Here is a 21,074-nt window from a genome sequence, read left to right as displayed (position 1 = left end):
TTTCTTCCTTCCTCTCTCGGTTTATACTTTGGTACAAATTTCATAACTCCTTCTTTATAATATTTCATAAAAATCTCATTTTTTTTTGCACTTCTCTGATTTGTAACATCTCCTCACAATCTAATGTTCTGAAATAAGTTTTCAAATTTTCTGTGTCCATCTTTCTATGATTCAATCTACCACTCCTGGCACTTCTCTGTTTTGTAACATCTCCTCCCAATCTAATGTTCTGAAATAGTTTTTCAAATTTTCTGTGTCCATCTTTCTATAATTCAATCTACCACTCCTGTATGTCTCATCTCTCCTGTGCTGTGTTATTGCCATCTGCATTTCCATAACCACATGATCACTCTTCCCCAATGGACATTTATATTGTATATCCCCACATAGGTACACTTCTCGTGTTAACACCAAATCCAGTCTAGCCGGTTCATCATCTCCTCTATATCTAGTATTTTCTTTCACCCTCTGTTCCATCATATTTTCCATCATTAGATTAAGAAATCTCTCTCCCATGCTTCCTCTCCAACACCACTTACTAGATTTTCCCAATCCACCTCCTTACAATTAAAATCTCCTACTAGTATCACCTTTCTTTTTCCAGTTAATACACTTTCCAAACTCTGTAAAGTATCCTTGATCATATTGTCGTATTCCTTAATGTCCAAGAATTTGTTTTAGGAGGTACATAGGTCACCTTGATTATTAATTCTTTTCCATCACTTTTTAACCTTATGCTTATCACTTCTGCGTTGTTCTTCCCATATCAAACCTTATCCACATTTATCTCCTTCTTCGTCATAATCATAACTCCTCCTCCACCTTTGCACTCTCTATCCTTTCTCCATATATCATATTTATTATCCAAATTTACCTTTGTTTTTTCATGTAATTTTGTCTCAGTCAAACACACTATATCAGGCTTCTCCACCATCACAGTCTTGTAATTCTAATCTACTTGACAGTATCCCATCTATATTAGTATACATTACGGTCCACCCACTGCTCCCTCTAGGGGTTCCTCCGCATTCCTTTTTTCCACATACCATTTTCTGACTCTGTGTGTGTGTGTGTGTGTGTGTGTGTGTGTGTGTGTGTGTGTGTGTGTGCGTGTGTATTTACCTAGTTGTATTGTACAGGGTTCAAGTGGGGCTCATACTGTCCTGTCTCCATGTCTCCATTTATCCAATTTTTCCTTAAAGTTATACACATTATGTGCTGTAACAACTTCATTATTCAATGCATTCCACTTTTCCACCATTCTATGTGGAAAACTGTATTTTTAAATATCCTTTACACACTGCCTCAGCCTGATCTTCTTTACATGACCTCATGTCCTTCCATCTTCTTCTGCCACCAGCACCAGGTCTTCCTTGTCTATCTTTTCAATGCCATTGACTATCTTGTACATTGTTATTAGATCTCGTTCTCTTCTATCTTGTAAGGTTGATAGTCCTACTTCATTCAGCTGTTCTTCATATGTTAGGTCCTTTAGTTTTGGCACCATCGTTGTAGCAATCTACTGTATCCATTCTAATCTTCTTATATCTTTTTTAGAGCTCAGAGACCTCACCACAGTTGGATATTCCAACTTTGGACGTATCATGCTTGTGATGATTTTTTTTCATATCTTTGTCCATGAATTGAAATGCTACTCTTATATTAGTCAACATTTTATATGATAGTCCAAATATCTTGCTTATGTGTTTTTTGCCATTCAGATTTTCCTGTATAATCACTCCCAGTTCTTTTTCCTCTTTAGTCTTTATTATTTGTTCCTCTCCCATCAAATAGTTCCATACTGGTCTTCTTTTGCTCTTTCCTAGTTCCATTATGTGACATTTCTTGGCATTGAACTCCAATTTTCACTTTTTACTCCACTCATAGATATTGTTTATATCATCCTGTAACAGCAAACAGTCCTCCTGGGTTTTGATAACTCTTAGCTTTGCATCATCAGCAAACAAATTTATGTAACTGGTTATCCCATTGTAAATGTCATTTACATAAATCTGTGTGTGTGCATGTGCAAGTGTGCGTGTGTATGCACGCACATGCAAGTGTGTGCATGAGTGTGTGTGTTTATTTATCTAGTTGTATATTACAGGGTTTGAGAGTTGCTCTTAGTGACCTGTTTCCATATCTAATTTTATCAAACTTTCCACAAATATATACACACTTTCTGCTATTATAATCTCTTCATTCAAGCAGTTCCAGATGTCCACTGTCCTATTTGGGAAACTAAACTTTTTAATGTTCCTTTGACATTGACTTTTCATGGTCTTCTTAGACTTCTTTCATCTGTCTGTCTCCACCGTCAGTCGGTGACACCATGTCTGGTCTGTCTATCTTTTCCATGCAGTTTACTATCTTATACATCGTGATTAGATCTCCTCTCTCCTGTCTATCCTTCAAATTTGGTAGTTCTATTTCTTTCAGTCTTTCTTCATAGAGAAGGTCCTTTGTTCATAGCACTATCTTTGTAGCTGTCCTTTGTATTTTTTGTAGTTTCTTGATATCCTTTTGCATGTGTAGTGATCACATCACTGCTGCATACGCAAGTCTGGGTATTATCATAGATATCTTTCTGAGGGTCAGTGTGTCTTGTATAACCACTCCCAGGACTTTCTCTTCCTTCCCCTTCATTATAATATCTTCATTTTGTATTTCCAGGTAGGTCTTTTATTATTTTTACCCATTTCCATCACATGAAATTTCTTGGCATTGAATTCTAATTTCCACTTCTGGCTCCATTCCCAGATCTCATAAATATCTCTCTGGAATTCCATACAGTCCTCATTGTTCTTTATTACTCTCAATAGTTTTGTATCGTCTGAAAACAAATTTATGTAGCTACTCAATCCCTCTTGTATATCATTTATATATATATTTGAAATATTATTGGTGCCAGCACTGAACCCTGTGGTACACCACTAGTTACTGTACTCCAACTCAATGGGATGTCTCTTATCATTGTCCTCATTTTTTTTCTTGTTAACTAGTTCCTCATCCAGCTTAAGATACTTTCCTATAGTCCTATGTAATACTCTGTCAAAAACCTTTTTAATATCTAAATACACTGTGTCAGCCCATCCATCTCTCCCCTATACCTCATCTATTACTCTTGTATAGAAACTTGATAAGTAAATTTGTTACAGGTTGAACCTCCCAAATCCAGCAACCACCGGACCTTAGACTTGCCGTACCATGGAAAATTCCGAACTATAGGTGGTCCCCAAAACACCCTCTATATACTTACCCTGCATTATACAAGTGTATCTGTAACATTGTTTTGATATATGATAGTTGTACATGAAAATATACATGCAGAAGTATATAGAAAAACACGTTGTAAATTAAGTTCAGCATGGAAAATGTTTGCCTGCGCCATTATCATCTCGCTGGACACAGGGACGTTACCAGCGTGCCGAAGCTTAAATCACTGCTTTTACCCTCCTTAAGTGTTCTAGGAACCTCCATGTTCTTCTTGCTCTCACACTCACTGTAAAACTTGAGAAGTTGATTCTTCTGCTTTTTTATATCATAGACGGTTGATGAGCCAATGTTGTACTGTTGGCATAGGCTCCGCACTGAAACACCTTTATCTAGCTTCCTCAATAGGTCCACTTTCTATTGCACTGATTTTTCTTTGGTTCACACACAACACTATCACTTCCTGGTCGCTTGGAAGCCATGTTTAGGGGCAAATATTACAGAAAAAATGTTTATGCACCTAGGGAAGTGGTGCTTGCAATGACTGGCAGCGTGGTACTGATCCATATTTGACCCAGAATGCCCGGGCTCCAAAACACAGTAGTACAGTGCCGCCGCGTCCTAGCGGCGGTCCGGCAAATTACTCCGGCCATTTCAAAAATTCCAGCACACAAAAATTTTGCTGGATTATAGGTGTTGCCGGATGAAAGAATACCAGATTAAGGAGGTTCAACCTGTATACACGATCTTCCTTCCTTAAATCCAAATTGGGAAGTATTTATGATTTTATTTTCCTCCAGATATTTTACCTGTTTTCTTAGATCACAACTTCATAGATCTTTTTCACAAGATTAGTCAGTGACACTGGTCTGTAATTGTCTAAGCACTTTATCACTTCATTTTGCATTTTCTTGTGCACATCCAGCCTGCATGTATTAGTCTTTGGTGGCATATACAGTGTATGTTACTGTGATCCTCCTCCTTTCCCTCCCACTGGTCCTAATTATTGTTATACTTGAAATCTTTGCCTGTCCACCTCCATATTGTATTTCTTCCATATATAGTATATATATATATATATATATATATATATATATATATATATATATATATATATATATATATATATATATATATATATATATATATATATATATATATATATATATATATATATATATATATATATATATATATATATATATATATATATATATATATATATATATATATATATATATATATATATATATATATATATATATATATATATATATATATATATATATATATATATATATATATATATATATATATATATATATATATACAGGCAACCCCGTTTAACGAAGGGTTACGTTCCTAAAAAAACACTTCGTTAAGCGAAATTTTTTTAAGCAAACCGATTATAACAAGTTTAACCCCTGACTTGAACTTCCACTGAGAGTAAGCAAAGCGAGAGTGCATCATAGTACGGTGAAAGGTTTAAGGTGGAAATTCGATGACTCGATATCAATATCGGTTTTTTGGCTCTCCCATTGCTATTTTTTCACTGAATTCAATAATATTTATACACAAGGTGTACGTTTATGGTGTACATCTTCAGTGTTAATTTGGTACAGAAATGTGGCGTAGTTTTTTTGCAATAAATATTTTTTCGGCGATAAGAAAATAATTCAAAATACCATTATAAAATCAAAACTAATAACAGTGTGGCAATTTCCTCTTAACCACATATAATATACATAACAACAAATAAATGTCAGCATCGGCATACACATAACCTATGTTATAAAATTTCATTACACGCCAAATTGTTACCTTTTTTTCATAAAAATTTGAGTTTATAAGCCTGTTGTAAATTTATTTGAGTGAGTTCATGCATTATCATGCTGGCATTTGTTAAGATGAGGTTGTTGATCATTTTGCTGCAAAAGTTTTGAAATTGACCAATTACTGAAAAGTTATTCAACAATATATGCTGAAAACTGAAAGTCGAGAAAACGCATTTTCTGTGAACATCTTCAAAACCCCACATAACTCACTCCAATATGTACCAAACTCAGATATGTACTTACATAATCCCTTGACAACTGTTTGGAGGCTGGTAGTGGCTGTTTAGATAGTTTCAGGCCATGTTACATCATGGGAATGTCGTCTATATAGCCTCTCTGAATGGTGAGCTCTCACTTGCCTGTCAGCCTTACAGGCTCCTGGTCCCGTTATTATCATATTAGAATATATAACATATCACTGATAGGTTCTGAATGGTGAACAACACTGTCACATTTGTCACACGAAGATTTATAGTACAATCAAACAAATAACTTGTCACTTTTGCGGTGATTCCGTTGCCACATTCACATTTCACCAAATTGAAAATTGTTTGCAGTCTTTGTAATGATATCACTAACAAGGCACTATCCTCACTAGTTTGGTGAACTTCACTCTCTTCTGGTGGCAGGAGACTATGCCTGTAGCTTGCAGCAGACACGTGAGGGTCGGGAGTGGCAGGGTGGTGGCGGCGGAGGTGGAAGCCTCGCCAGTACTACCACCACGTGTCTCAGGCTCCTCACTTTCTTCTCTTTTCCACCTTTTCAAGGCTTTCTGGCGGGCTGTTTCAACCTGAGTCTTTCTTTTACCACTTACACGTGGCATTGTCACAATTTGGGGACTCAACACGTGTAAATACGATCAACAGGTAGGCTGCAGGCACGCACACTTCCTAAGGCTGTATCAATCGGTACTGAGGATTTAGCATCTTCCTCACCCGCACTGCCTGATCCTAAACTGTCGTACAAGTACATCACGCAAAAAAAAAAAAAAAAAACAGCTCAAAAAAGGAAATAAATACAAGCAAAACAAAGACTAGAAGAAAAAGGCGTGCGCTTGGTATTTAAAGGGCGGCCCTTTAAACCCGCCATTACCAGGTAAGCAGTGCGTTATGCGCCTGGCAACTTCGGCCATAGCTTCCCTCTCCAGAGACGAACCCAACTACCAAGTTTCCAATTTTTCAATTTTTTTGACCAAATTAACGAATTTCCCCCTTAATGAAAGTAAAAATTATGTAGTTTAACATTTAGGCAGTTAATTTAATTTAAGTCATTATAATATACACTAATGTATGAATGTACGTAGCTTTATAATGTTGATGATCTTAAATTTATGAAGGGAGGGAGAGTGAAATGGGAAAGACACTAACTGGTAACCTGTGGAATGCAAACAAAGGGCGCATCATTGTACCGCATACAAAACTTATGTACCACATTTCCACAAGGCTTTCCATTTTATCCATTGTAGAGTCACGAGTTCAGGTGGTTCTCTTAGCTTGCAAGGAAGATACAGTCTCACCAGCCTTCTTAATAGTCTGCTGACTTGAAAATAGTAGAGACAGTAGATGGAGCCAAGATGGTGGCCAGCAATGCTATAGTTTTCTCGTCTCTCGTGTCTGTGAATAATATCCAGCTTCACTTCGAGAGTAAGAGACTTCCTGGTCTTCTTAGGAATGCTAGGCCACATTGCAAGGAGTTTTGGTGGGAAGTTGAGCAAGTGAAGACGAGCTGCTGCTGACGCTTTTATGGAAGTGAGTGGTGCGTGTTGTCCACGAAAGGCTTGCTCTTGATCTTGATCTTGATTCTACAGGTGTCCCAGGATTTCTCCTGAGGCAGGCCTTAGTATTTACGGCTGCTAGTGTATTCAAAAGCTTGATGGCTTGCGTGATACGGCAGGGCTTTCAAACTTGGAAAAAAATTACCTGGATAAAACTTCTTTAAAGCAAGTTTGGTATTCGTTGAATGAGCAGATGGTAGTAAAATTAAACCTTCGTTGTAGCGAAATTCCATTGTGTGAACCTTTGTTAAAGGGGGTTGCCTGTATATACATATATATACATGTATATATATATATATATATATATATATATATATATATATATATATATATATACACACACACACTTAACCCTCGGCTATTGCGCCCAATTGGCCGAAATAGCCGCTATAACAGCAGCGATAGCGAATTTATCTTGGCGGAAGGCGGTTTTGGCCAATGAGTGCTCAGATATTCCATTACGTCATGGCGGGGGCGCGATAGCAGGCAACTGAGGTCGCGATAATGAAATTTTAGCAGCTTTTCATGGGTGCGCGATAGCAATAAAACCTGAGAGCCGAAGTCGCGATAGCCGAGGGTTGACTATATATATATATATATATATATATATATATATATATATATATATATATATATATATATATATACAGCAACACTCCGCTTAACGAACAGGATAGGGGGTGTCAAGGCTGTTCGTAGAGCGAAAATTGGAATTGGTTAAGCGGACGTAATTTTCCCATAGGAAATAATGGAAATAGGGGAGATGCGTTCTGGGCTGGTCCCCAACATACCACATGGGTTAAAAAAAATTATATATACGTTTCGCAGTGTATTGGGCCACTGGTGTACCACTACTTTTATGATGTCATATGAGTCATTGGAAGTTAGAGGAGCTACGTACAAATTCTCTCACTGATAGCTCCACTGTAATTTGTGCAGGAGTGGATCAAAGTTCGCCGCGGTGAGGCAGAGTCTAGCGTATTGCACTAACACGGGTAACGTGTTAAGCGGCGAAAACACGTTGTTAAGCGGAACAGAAATACAGGTCAACCTCTTCGTGCTGTGGAGCGGGAGAGAGTGAGACAAAGGCAGCCAATATACCAGCACCAGGAGCTGGATCCAAGATTCTTTAACGTCAGAGCAACCTCTTGCCGCGAAATGGCATCCATGAATGGTTGGAGGAACGGTGATGAGGTTGCTCTGAGGTTGCTGGGAACACCACCTCTTGAGGTGGTGTTACTGTCTTATATATGCATTTATGTTCACAAAACAACATTTCTATTAGCTTTTTACAAACCTTACCCCCAAGAAAGGTTTGTTTTGTAATGCATAAAGTGAAATCTTACATGGAATACCAAAAAATAAAACAGAGATGAGATCGGCCACACACGAAGCGGAGACTTGCGGCAAAACGGCCGTTTCTTTTTCTTGTCACCCTTTTAGCCTGTGTGTTGTCTTTCATCACGATATTAGATTTGTGTTTCCACTCCTCTATTGCCTGCTATAATGAATATCATATCTTAATATTCATATATGCTCATGCCATGAGGATAACCTCGAGTCCGTGGCACTGAGTGATAGTGAATTACTAATGAAATGCCGCGGTATTTCATTAGTAATTCACTATCACTCACTGCCACGGACTCGAGGTTATCCTAATGGCATGAGCGTATGTGAATACTAAGATATGATATTCGTATAACAGGCAATAGAAGTGAAACATAAATTTAATATCGTGGTGCAACATGCAAGCTAAAGGGTGACAAGCGGCTGAGTTGCGCAGTCTCCGCCTGTGTCTCGATCTCTCTCTGCTACGGTATTCATGTAAGATTTCACTATGCATTAAAACAAACCTTTCTTTGAGGCAGGTTTGTAAAAAGCAATAATGTTGTTTTATGACATGAATGCATATATGTAACACCACCTCAAGAGGTGGTGTTCCCAAAAACCTCAGAGCAAACTGATAGCAACCTTGTCACTGTCCCTCCAAGTGTTCATGGATGCCATTTCGCGGCAGGAGGTTGCTCTGACGTTGTTAATGTTTCTTGGATCCAGCTCCTGGCACCCAATGAACGCTTTTAGGCGGGCTACCAATCTCCACCCGCCAACAGCAACGAATCTTTGTGGATGCTATTTTACGAAGGTTGGTATGTGAGCAGGAGGTTGCTATGGAGGTTGTCTGTAGCAACATAAGCAACAACCACCTTCTTGGATCTGGCCCCAGGAGTGCTAGAGACAGTGGCTGGGAGCCACTCAGTCACAGCGAAGCTGCCACATTCGGTCCCTCACCCAGCAAATTCAAACCCAGAAAATTCTTTAAAACGGATGTGGTTGTACGTTATGCGGGCTTTTTGGTCTAACTTTATATAGTACGTTAAACCGGAAATTTGTTAGACGAACGTTCGTTAAGCAGAGTATTACTGTATATATATATATATATATATATATATATATATATATATATATATATATATATATATATATATATATATACAGTAAAGTCCCGGGTTACGTCGGTCTCGAGTTATGTCAAACTCGTAGTTACGTCAGTCCACTATAAGGCAATTTAAGATTAAAAAGATTGAAAATTTATAAATCGTAAAGTGCGGGATTTATTGTTATTGTTGGTGGTTGCCCGCACACCGCCCGCCTCACACTTGAATACAATAACACCCTGCCTCACTTCCACCACACCGTCGCTCCTGGCAAGAGTGTTATCCTACTTCTGCGTTTACTGACTCAAGTTCTTAGTATCTTGCTCAATGGCACCAAAAGAAAACTTCTTAGTGACAGCAGTGATGCTAAGAAAAGGAAAACCATTATGCTACAAGAAAAGAGGACATAATTAAAAGACATGAGAAGGAGGCAGCAGCTGTGTGTGAGGAGGGAAGAAGAAAATGGGAAGCCCGTTACCATGACAACGGGGAGGTTGACGACCTTGAGGGCTCGCACACCCATCACAACAATAACAACTCCGGAGCATTCGCCTGGGCCACACGACACTCGCAGCTGACTTGCACCGTCTGCGCCTGTCTGCTGATCCCTATTGCCCTTTCCTATTGCATTTCCTGCCGCACTGCCCACTCTTCTACTCCCACCGCACTGCACTACGCTCCCAGCTGTCCACCCTGGGCGTCACAACATTCGACCTGCCCACCCTTCTGGCGGCCTCAGGCGTCCACCCCTCTCTGCAACCTGCAGTCCTTCGCGTTCTTGGCCCTAATCAACAACAAAAACAAGCTTGTGTTTCATATTCCTACATACTTGTAAATAATATAACAATATAACCTTTAACTTACCTGAATGACCAGAAACAATGATTGGTTGAAAATTTGATAATATGCTTTGAAATGTACGGAAACTTGAGTTACGTACAAAATCGACTTACGTCATGTTTCAGGAACATAACTCTGACGTAAACCGAGACCTTACTGTGTATATATATATATATATATATATATATATATATATATATATATATATATATATATATATATATATATATATATATATATCCTCTTGAGCCATTATCATTACTTCTCCTGCTTTTCTCCTTCTGTCTCTCCTGCTCTTTAAAATTTAATTGGACGTCTTCACTTGACCTTATTCCTGTTATACATACTACATCAATTCTTTTTTCCAACATATAGTTGCTCATTTCCAGCATTCCTGATACAAATCTGTGTATGTCTGTATACATAACTTTTAGTGTCTCTCTTCCCCCTCCTGGACATACCATTTCCTTAACCTGATGTCTAGCACTCTCTAGTAAAATTTCTTCTTGTTCTCTGTCCTTCTCTCATTTTTTTTTTCTTAACTTAATTTCTCAGTTCTCTCTTTTTGCCTTTCTTCCTGGTTCATATCCCTCTTTATTCTGTATTCCCAGCCAGTTTTCCTGTCCTTGCTAGTATTTCTTCAACTATTACTTAGAATCTTAATTTTAACTTTTAATGTCCTTTTAGTTCCCTCACTACAGGCAACCCCTGCTTAATGAATGGATTACGTTCCTAAAAAAACTTTCGTTGCGTGAATTTTCGTTAAGTGAATCAATTATTACAAGTTTGACCCCTGACTTGAACTTCCAATGAGAGTAAACAAAGCTAGAGTGCATCATAATACAGTAAAAGGTTTAATGAAAGTAAAAATTATGAAGTTAAACATTTAAGCAGTTTTATTTAAGACTAAGTCATTAAAATGTACACTAATGTATGTATGTACGTAACTTTATAATGTTGATGAGTGGAGCAGGAAAAACGCCAGCTGGCAACCTGTGGAATGTAAACAAAGTGTACGCATCATTGTACCGCACACAAAATTTATGTACCACATTTCCACAAGGCTTTCCATTTTATCCATTGCAGAATCACGAGTTCAGGTGGTTCTTTTAGCTTGCAAGGAAGATACAGTCTCATCAGCATTCTTAATAGAGTCTGCTGACTTGAAAATAGTAGAGACAGTAGATGGAGTCAAGCCATGGTGGTGAGCAATGCTATTAGTTTTCTCGCCTCTCATGTCTGTGAATAATATCCAGCTTCACTTTGAGAGTAAGAGACTTCCTGGTCTTCTTAGCAATGCTAGGTGACATTGCAGGGCTGGTTGCAGGATGTTTTGGTGGCATGTTGAGCGAAGGAAGACGAGCTGCTGCTGAACTCTGTTATTGTTTTGAACTAAGAGTGGGGAAGGGTAGGAGAGTGAGTGGTGCACTTTTGTCCACAAGAGGCACTGGTGTATTCAACAGCCTGTCAGCTTGCTTGATATGGCGAGGCTTTCAAACTTGGAAAAAATTACCTGGATAAAATTTTGTTAATGCGAGTTTGGTGTTCATTATAAGAGCAGATGGTAGTAAAAGGAAATGTTCGTTGTAGCGAAATTTTGTTGTGTGAATGTTCATTAAGCCTGTACATTGTTATTAGGTCCCCACGTTCTCTTCTGTCTTGTAAGGTTGGCAGTCCCATTTTCTTCAGTCGTTCTTCATATGTGAGGTTCTTTAATTCTGGCACCATCTTTGTAGCAATCTTCTATATCCTTTCCAATTTTCTTATATCCTTTTTTTAAAGCTCAGAGACCATACCACTGCTGCATATTCTAGCCGTGGACGTATCATGCTTGTGATGATTTTTTTCATCATATCTTTATCCATGTAATGAAATGCCACTCTTATGTTAGTCAACATTTTATATGATAGTCCAAATATCTTGTTTATGTGTTTTGCAGGCTCAAATTTTCCTGTATGATCACTCCAAGATCTTTTTCCTCTTTAGTCTTTATTATTTGTTCTCCCATCAAATAGTTCCATACTGGTCTTCTCTTACTCTTTCCTAGTTCCATTATGTGATATTTCTTGGCATTAAACTCTAATTTCCACTTCCTGCTCCACTCATAGATCTTGTTTAAATCTTCCTGCAACAGCAGACAGTCTTCTCTGGTTTTGATAACTCTTAGCAGCTTTGCATCATCAGCGAATAAATTTTTGTAACTGTTTATCCCAATGTGAATGTTGTTTACATAAATCTGAAACAAAATGGGGACTAACACTGACCTTTGTAGCACTTCACTGGTTACTTTACCCTAAGATGAGTATGTATCTCTGATCACAGTTCTCATTTCTCTATCCTTCAAATAATCTCTTGTCCATTCAAGCAAAGTTCTTCGCAGTCCTCCTATGTTCTCTAGTTTCCAAAGAAGTCTTCCGTGAGGGACTTTATTGAAAGCTTTTTTAATAACCAGGTATACTGTGTCCACCCATCTATCTCTGTTTTCAAGTCCTGCAATAACTCTTGAGGAGAAGCTTTTTGTGTATTTACCTAGTTGTATTGTACAGGGTTCGAGTGGGGTTCATAGCGTCCTGTCTCCATATCTCCATTTATCTAGTTTTTCATTAAAGTTATGCACACTATGTGCTGTAACAATTCCATTATCCAATGCATTCCATTTTCCCACCGTTTTGTGTAGAAAACTGCATTTTCCAATATCCTTCACACTCTGCCTCATCCTGATCTTCTTTTCATGTCTTCTTGTCCTTCCATCTTCTTTCGTCAACAGCACCAGGTCTTCTTTGTCTATCTTTTCAATATCATTTACTATCTTATACATTGTTATTAGGTCTCCACATTCTCTTCTATCTTGTAAGGTTGGCAGTCCCATTTCCTTCAGTCGTTCTTCATATGTGAGGTCCTTTAATTCCGGCACCATCTTTGTAGCAGTCTTCTGTATTCTTTCCAATTTTCTTATATCCTTTTTAGAGTTCGGAGACCATACCACTGCTGCATATTCCAGCCTTGGGCGTATCATGCTTGTGATGATTTTTTCATCATATCCATGTAATGAAATGCCACTCTTATATTAGTCAACATCTTATATGATAGTCCAAATATTTTGCTTATGTGTTTATCAGTGCTCAGATTTTCTTGTATGATCACTCCAAGATCTTTTTCCTCTCTAGTCTTCATTATTTGCTCCTCTCCCATCAAATAGTTCCTTACTGGTCTTCTCTTACTCTTTCCTAGTTCCATTATGTGGCATTTCTTGGCATTAAATTCCAATTTCCACTGCTGCATATTCCAGCCTTAGGCGTATCATGCTTGTGATGATTTTTTCATCATATCCATGTAATGAAATGCCACTCTTATATTAGTCAACATCTTATATGATAGTCCAAATATTTTGCTTATGTGTTTATCAGTGCTCAGATTTTCTTGTATGATCACTCCAAGATCTTTTTCCTCTCTAGTCTTCATTATTTGCTCCTCTCCCATCAAATAGTTCCTTACTGGTCTTCTTTTACTCTTTCCTAGTTCCATTATGTGGCATTTCTTGGCATTAAACTCCAATTTCTACTTCTTGCTCCATTCATAGATTTCGTTTAAATCTTCCTGCAACAGCAGACAGTCCTCTCTGGTTTTGATAATTTTTAGCAACTTTGCATCATTAGCAAATAAATTTATATAACTGTTTATCCCAATGTGAGTCATTTACATAAACTTGAAACATAATGGGGGCTAACACTGACCCTTGTGGCACTCCACTAGTTACTTTACCCCAAGATGAGTATGTATCTCTAATCACAGTTTTCATTTCCTTATCCTTCAAAATCTCTTGTCCATTCAAGCAAGGTTCCACGCAGTCCTCCTATGTTCTCTTCTGTGCGGGACTTAATCAAAAGCCTTTTTAATGTCCAGGTATAATGTGTCTACCCATCCATCTCTGTTTTCAAGTCCTGCAACAACTCTCGAGTAGAAGCTTAATAAGTTTGATACACATGACCGCCCTGTCCTGAACCCAAATTGTCTGTTCGATATGACTTGCTCCTCCTCTAGAAATTTAACCCATTTTTCTTTGATAATTATTTCACATAAATTCCCTAAGACACTTGTAAGTGACACTGGTCTGTAGTTTAGTGGTTCAGTTGCATTTACTCTTTTACATTTCGGTATTACATTGGCTCTCTTCCACTCTAGTGGAGCTTTCCCTTCATTTATTGAACTTTTGATTATTTCCCAAATTGGATCCAGTAATTGCTCTTTACATTCTTTTAACACCCAGCCTGATACACCATCTGGCCCCATTGCTTTTCTGACTTCCAGCTTATCCAGTAATCTTCCAATATCCTCTTTGTGCACTGCAATCTCCTGTAATCCTTGGCAATCCAATGTCCTATTAGGTTCTGTGAAATCATCATCTGCAGTGAATACTGTTTTGAAGCTCTCATTCATTATTTCATACATTTCCTTCTCTGTTTTTTATGTCTTCCCTTCTTTAATTATTTTTTCAATTGTTTCCTTATTCTTTGTTTTGCCATTTATAAACTTGTAGAAAAGTTTGGGTTCATCCTTGCTTTTATCTGCTCCATCTTTCTCATACTTTCTTTCTTCCTCTCTCCTTACTCTAATATATTCATTTCTAGCATCTTTGTACTGCTGACTATTATAGTCATTTCCCTTCTTTAAGAGTTTCTTCCACACTTTATCTTTTGTCTTTTTTGCTTGTATGCATCTAGCATTGTACCAAGCATATATTTTTTTCTGAACTCTATAAACAGGAACAAAGTTTTTTACTCCTTCATTGTATATCTGTAAGAATGTCATATTTCTCTTGTACAGTCTTCCTGCATATAATATTACTCCACTCAATATCAGCAAAATAACTAATTTATTTTTCAAAATCCACTCTTGCATAATTTAATCTCTCCTTTATAGTCCTCTCTGTAACTTATCTCATCTTCCTCCTGCATTTGCATCTCTAATGTTACATGATCACTTTTCCCCATTGGACCAAGGTATTGTATGATTGGAGGGGACTCTGGTTTCTTTGTGAAAACTAGGTCAAAACAACAATGGTTCTTCTTCCCCCCCTGTACCTTGTTAACTCCTCCACCCACTGGTCCATAGTATTAACCATAGTCAACTGTAACACTTCCTCACACCACTGCCCAGCATTATCCATTACTTCCATCTCTCTCCAGTTTATTTTTTTACAGTTAAAGTCTCCAACTAAGAGTATTATTCTATCTCTTCTTATCATGTTATCTAGGCTCTTTATCACCTCTCTTTGCAGATCTTTATGTTCTTCTGATCCCCATGTATTAGTCTTTGGTTGAACATATGTAACTATAATTTTTCTTTTCTTCAAATCTTCTGTTCTGATTGTTACTCCCATTACTTCCACTTTGTCGTCACCATATTGCACATCCTCCACACATATATTATCACGAACCATTATTAGCACTCCTCCTCCCCCTTTATCCGTCCTGTCCCTCCTCCAGGCATTATATCCTCCTCTTTAAAGTTGACGTGGATCTCTTTTTTCAGTTTTGTTTCAACGATGCCCATTACATCTGGCTTTTTCTCTTTCAAATAATCCCAAATTTCCAATATGCTTGATAACAATCCATCTATGTTAGTATAAGTCACTCTTAATTTATTGCCTCCTCCACGACCTCCTCTCGTGGAGGAGTGTGTGTGTGTGTGTGTGTGTGTGTGTGTGTGTATTTACCTAATTGTATTTACCTAATTGTAACATACGGGAAAAGAGCTATGCTCGTGTTGTCCCATCTCCATATCTATTAATGTCCAGCTTTTTCTTAAAATCATGAATATTCCTTCGTTGACCACTTCCACGTCTAAACTATTCCATGCTTCCACCCTTCTATGAGGAAGCTATATTTTTCACATCTCTCCTATAAGTGGCCATTTTTAGTTTTTCCCATGCCCTCTCGACATTCTTCCATTCCACATACACAGATCTTCCTATCCATTTTTTCCATGCCAATCATCACTCTTTATATTGCTATCAGGTCTCCCCTTTCTCTTCTGTTTTCCAGGGTTGGAAGTTGCATTCTTTTCAGTCTGTCTTCATAAGTCAAATCTCTTAAGTCAGGCACCATTTTGTTGCAGCCCTCTGTACTTTCTCTAGTTTCCTTATGTGTTTCTTTAAGTTCGAGCCCACTGTATTGTTGCATATTCAAGCCTCGGTCTTATCATTGCAGTAATTATTTTCTTCATCATTTCTTCATCTAGATATCTGAACGCCACTCTTATGTTCCTCAATAAGTTCAATACTTCTCCAATTATTTTGTTTATATGTCTCTCTGGCGATAGGTCATTGGTAATTGTCACCCCAAGGTCTTTTTCTTCATGACTGGTTTTTATGTCTTCATTTCCTATCTTGTACATACTCCTGATTCTTCTTTCACTCTTGCCAAACTGTGTGTGTGTGTGTGTGTGTGTGTGTGTGTGTGTGTGTGTGTGTGTATATATATTTACCTAGTTGTAGTTTTACAGGGCCTGGGCATTATGCTTGTGTGGCCCTGTCTCCATATCTACACTTATCCAATTTTTCTTTAAAACTATGCACACTCTTTGCTGACACCACTTCCTCACTCAAACTGTTCCAAGTCTCAACACATCTTTGTAGGAAACTAAATTTTATTAACATCTCTCAGACATGTTCCTTTCCTCAGTTTTTTAACTATGCGATCTTGTGCTTCGAATGTCATATTCTTCTCTCAGGATCAGTTTCTCATTAACCACTTGATCCATTCTGTTAATCAATTTATAAACTGTATCAGATCCCCTCTCTCCCTTCTCTGTTCCAGGGTTGGTAGATCCATATCCTTTAGTCTCTCAAATTCTGGAACCATTCTTGTAGCCATTATTTGTAGTCTCCTCAACTTCTTTATGTGTTTCTTTTTATGGGGTGTCCACACAACTCCTGCATATTCCAATCTTGGTCTTATTATAGTACTTATCAATTTTGTCATCTTTTCTTTGTCCATGTAGTGAAATGCTAATCCAATATTCCTTAACAAATTATATGTCTGAAAATTCTATCAATATGGCTTACCGGTTGATTGTTTTCTACCATCGTCACTCCCAAGTCCTTTTCCTTTTTTACTTTCTCTAGTTCTACTCCATCTCCCATCTTATAGATTCCCACTGGTCGTCTTTCACTCTTTCCCATTTCCATGACTTGGCTTTTGTCCACATTGAATTCCATCTCCCACTTTTTACTGTATTCCCAGATCTTATTTAGGTCTTCCTGCAGTATTTCACAATCCTCTTTTTGCTTTATAACTCTGCACAGTTTCACATCGTCCGCAAACAGAATTATGTAGCTGTTCACTCCCTCTGGCATGTCGTTTATATATATGAGAAAAAGTATTGGCACCGATACTGACCCCTGTGGAACTCTGCTTTCTACTGCTCTCCACTTGGACTTCATATCTTTAATTACCATCCTTATTTCTCTCCCTCTCAAATAATTTTCCATCCATCTCAATGTGCTTCTTTTCAAGCCACCCTTCTCCTCTAACTTCCACAGTAATCTTGCATGTGGCACTTCATCAAACGCCTTTTTTAAATCCAAATAAATACAGTCAATCCATCCCTCTCTCTCTTGTACTCTATCAACTATTCTAGAGTAGAAACTCAGTAAATTTGTTACACACGATTTACCTTTTCTAAAACCAAATTGGCTATTTGATAAAAATTTGTTGTCTTTAAGGAACTCGATCCATTGTTTCTTTATTACTCTTTCACACATCTTGCATATTACACTAGTTAGTGATACCGGTCTGTAATTTAAAGGTTCTTCCTTCCTTCCTTTATTATATATGAGAACCACCTCAGCTCTTTTCCATTCTACTGGTACTGTTCCATTTTCTATTGAGCATTTTATGATGTATATAGGACTTGCTAGTTCTTCTCTACATTCTTTTAATATTCTGCCTGAGACTTCATCTGGTCCCATTGCCTTCTCTTCATCTAATTCCGTTATCAACTCTTTTATTTCAAGCTTGGTTACTCTAATCTCTTTCATATAAACAGTCTCTCTATTACCCTGTGGTCTTTCAAATTTTAATTCCTTAGTAAAGACCTCATGAAATTTACAGTTTAACAGTTCTCCCATACTTTTTGGGTCTTGCACCATCCCGTTCTCTCCTTTTAACCTTTCTATTGTTTCTTTGCCTTATTTTTCCATTTATGAATCTGTAGAACAATTTTGGTTGTACCTTACATTTTTCGACAATGTCCTTTTCATAGTTCCTTTCTTCTTCCTTCCTCACCCTAGCATATTCATTTCTCACTGTGTGTGTGTGTGTGTGTGTGTGTGTGTGTGTGTGTGTGTGTGTGTGTGTGTGGATATGATATTTGCTCTGTCTTTGATAAAAGTTACATATCATTTCCATTCAAAACAATATTGTTTGTTAGAATTTATTAAGGATCTAGGTTATTGCCTCAATCCACTTAATCCTTGAAAATGTTGAATAGCCAAAGAAATTTATCTTCTTGCTCTTTGTACATGTAAGTTTTTTGTTCCTAATGGATATTTTGCATATTTTTCATGCAATACAAACTTCAAATGATGTCATGATTATTTTGAGGCACATGTAGATTAGTTTTTCCCATTCATTTAGCTGATGCAGTCTCAATCCTTCATAAAACTATTTTCCATCAGTCATTTTAGTAAAAACCTTTGTTTCTTTTAGTGGTATTTTATGACACAGCCTTTTAATGTCTTCTCTCATATTTCAGATGTTTTAGATATTGTGATTGAATTTATTCATACTACTTAATGTCTAAGATATAGTTTAAGCAATTTCAAATTGCTCCATTGTAGTTCTTTACTATTTATTGACCTCTGTCATGTTCAGGTAGCTCGAGGCGATCTCCAAGGATTGCTCAGAGCTGCAGAATGCCTCAGAATTAAGGGTCTGGCCGTTCCTGATGAGGCACCGGTGAAAGAGGAGATGTCCCCTTCAGTCACAGAGTCTGAAGGAGATCCAAGCCCTCCAAGAAAACGTCTCAGGGCAGAGGAGGTGGTCAGTCCTCCAGAGATAACTCACATACCTGCCCCCCCTCAGCCAACTCAGACGACTACCGCAGACTTCTCTTCACAGTACCAGGATCAAGAAAACAGGGAATTCTTTGACCTCCAGGTCAGTGGTCACTTGTTGATATTCACCTTGATGAACTTTATAGTCATCTTATAAGTTCAGATTTACTGAAAACTGTAGTGCTAATCATTGCATCTCCTTTTTCTTTATGTGGTTATTTGTTATTTGTATCTGAAAGGCAGACAAGAACATGTGGTAAAAAGTGTGGTTTCATAAAAGATGTGAGGCAACAAGAAAGACAAAAAAGGGTTCATGGAAAAAGTAGAAGAAAGGTAAAAGAATTAACCTAAGAAATAATAACAAACAAACAAGAAATGGTTACATGGAGATCCTGAGAAATGAACAAAGATAGTTTAGAAAGATATGATAGACAGGTGTAAACATGAGTCCAAACTCGTTTTTAGACATGTGAATGGTAAACTGAAAAGCAGAGTGAGCATAGAAAAACTGAGGGTGAATAGAGTAATACATAAAGACCTAAAAGAGATGGTAGAAGTAATGAATATCATCTTCAAGGAAAGAAAAGAAATTTACAAAGCTACTGGACATTCAGGGAAATAGAAAAATTGGGGAATTTCAAGTAATGATGCAGGAAATTAGTTGAGTCATTAAAGTTTTAGATGGGGAAAAGGCTGCTGTGCTGATGGAATATTGGGATGGATATTAAAAGCATGTAGTAATCAATTTAAAGATGAATTACACACTGCATCGTGTAGTGGCAGCACACTTAGCTCACAACTAAGAAGGCCCTTGATCAAGTCTTGGATGCAGCAAGAAAAATGGCCAAGCCTCCTAATGTGTAGCTCCTCTGCACCTGGCAGCAAGTAGGTATGGATTTCACTTGAAGGATTATGGCCTTGCTTTCTTGGTGTGTGGTATTGTCTCGGTTCTACCAAAAGATTACTCCATACAACCTCTGAGCTCTTTTCATAGAAGAATGACTGTCTGGGTGACCACCAAATGGACTTAGGTGTGTACACACACACAAACATGTGTCTAGATATGTACACACACACACACACACACACACACACACACACACACACACACACACACACACACACACACACACACACACACACACACACACACACACACACACACACACACACACACACACACACACACACACACACACTAGATAAATGGATAAAGGAGAGTATGGGAATGAAAGAGAATGAACAACAGGAAAAAGAGTTTCAAAAACTAAGAGAAAGGATAATAAAAGTGGAAGAAAACGAAGCTAGGCTAAGAGTGGAAAACGAAGAACTGAAAAAAGAAGTAGCTAACTACAAGAAGCAGATGGAAGAAGGACTCGGTAAAGCCGAGAAAGAAAAAGAGAAGCTGAAAGATCTAGTAAACAAAGAAGAGGAAAGAGTACAGAATGTGATTAAAAAGAAGTACAAGCATGGAGACTCCAAGATAAGAAAGATAAGGATGATTTTCAGGAGGTGATTCAAGAATAACTAAAAGAAAAAGAAGAAAATATGACAAACAAAATGATAGGAGTCCTCAAGAAAAAAGAAAATCTAGTTAGAGAAATTGCAGAAAAAAAGAAGAGTGTAATCGTATTTGGACTAAAAGAAAAAAATATAAAATATAGACCAAGAAGAGAAAAAGAAGAAATGAAATCAGTCAAAGACCTACTAAAATATCCAAATGACGAAGATAGGCAAAACTTAGAAGAGGAAGTAGAAGAAATAAACAGAATGGGACCATATCAAGAAGGAACAATGAGACCAATTAAGATACTACTAAAATCACAAGCAGCAACAGAAGAAATATTATATAGAACAACAAAACTCAGAGAAACAGAAGGCTGCAGGGATATCTATATAAAGAAAAATAGAAATGAGGA

The 21,074-nt window shown here is 37.6% G+C and overlaps 1 protein-coding gene across 1 annotated transcript in view; it reads left to right on the top strand.

Moving 5' to 3' along the window:
- The window catches only part of LOC123505599 (transcription factor GAGA-like), a 44,631-nt gene that overhangs the window by 10,136 nt on the left and 13,421 nt on the right, over positions 1–21,074 (top strand). The window contains exon 4 of the mRNA XM_045257117.1: positions 18,974–19,258. Coding sequence (XP_045113052.1) covers positions 18,974–19,258 — 285 coding nt within the window. The remainder of the gene's footprint in view (positions 1–18,973; positions 19,259–21,074) is intronic.

The sequence above is a fragment of the Portunus trituberculatus genome, chromosome 18 (assembly GCF_017591435.1).
Source record: "Portunus trituberculatus isolate SZX2019 chromosome 18, ASM1759143v1, whole genome shotgun sequence".
Taxonomy (NCBI): domain Eukaryota; kingdom Metazoa; phylum Arthropoda; class Malacostraca; order Decapoda; family Portunidae; genus Portunus; species Portunus trituberculatus.
The sequence above is the reverse complement of the archived record's forward strand: the minus strand, read 5'-3'. Positions and strand labels throughout refer to the sequence as shown.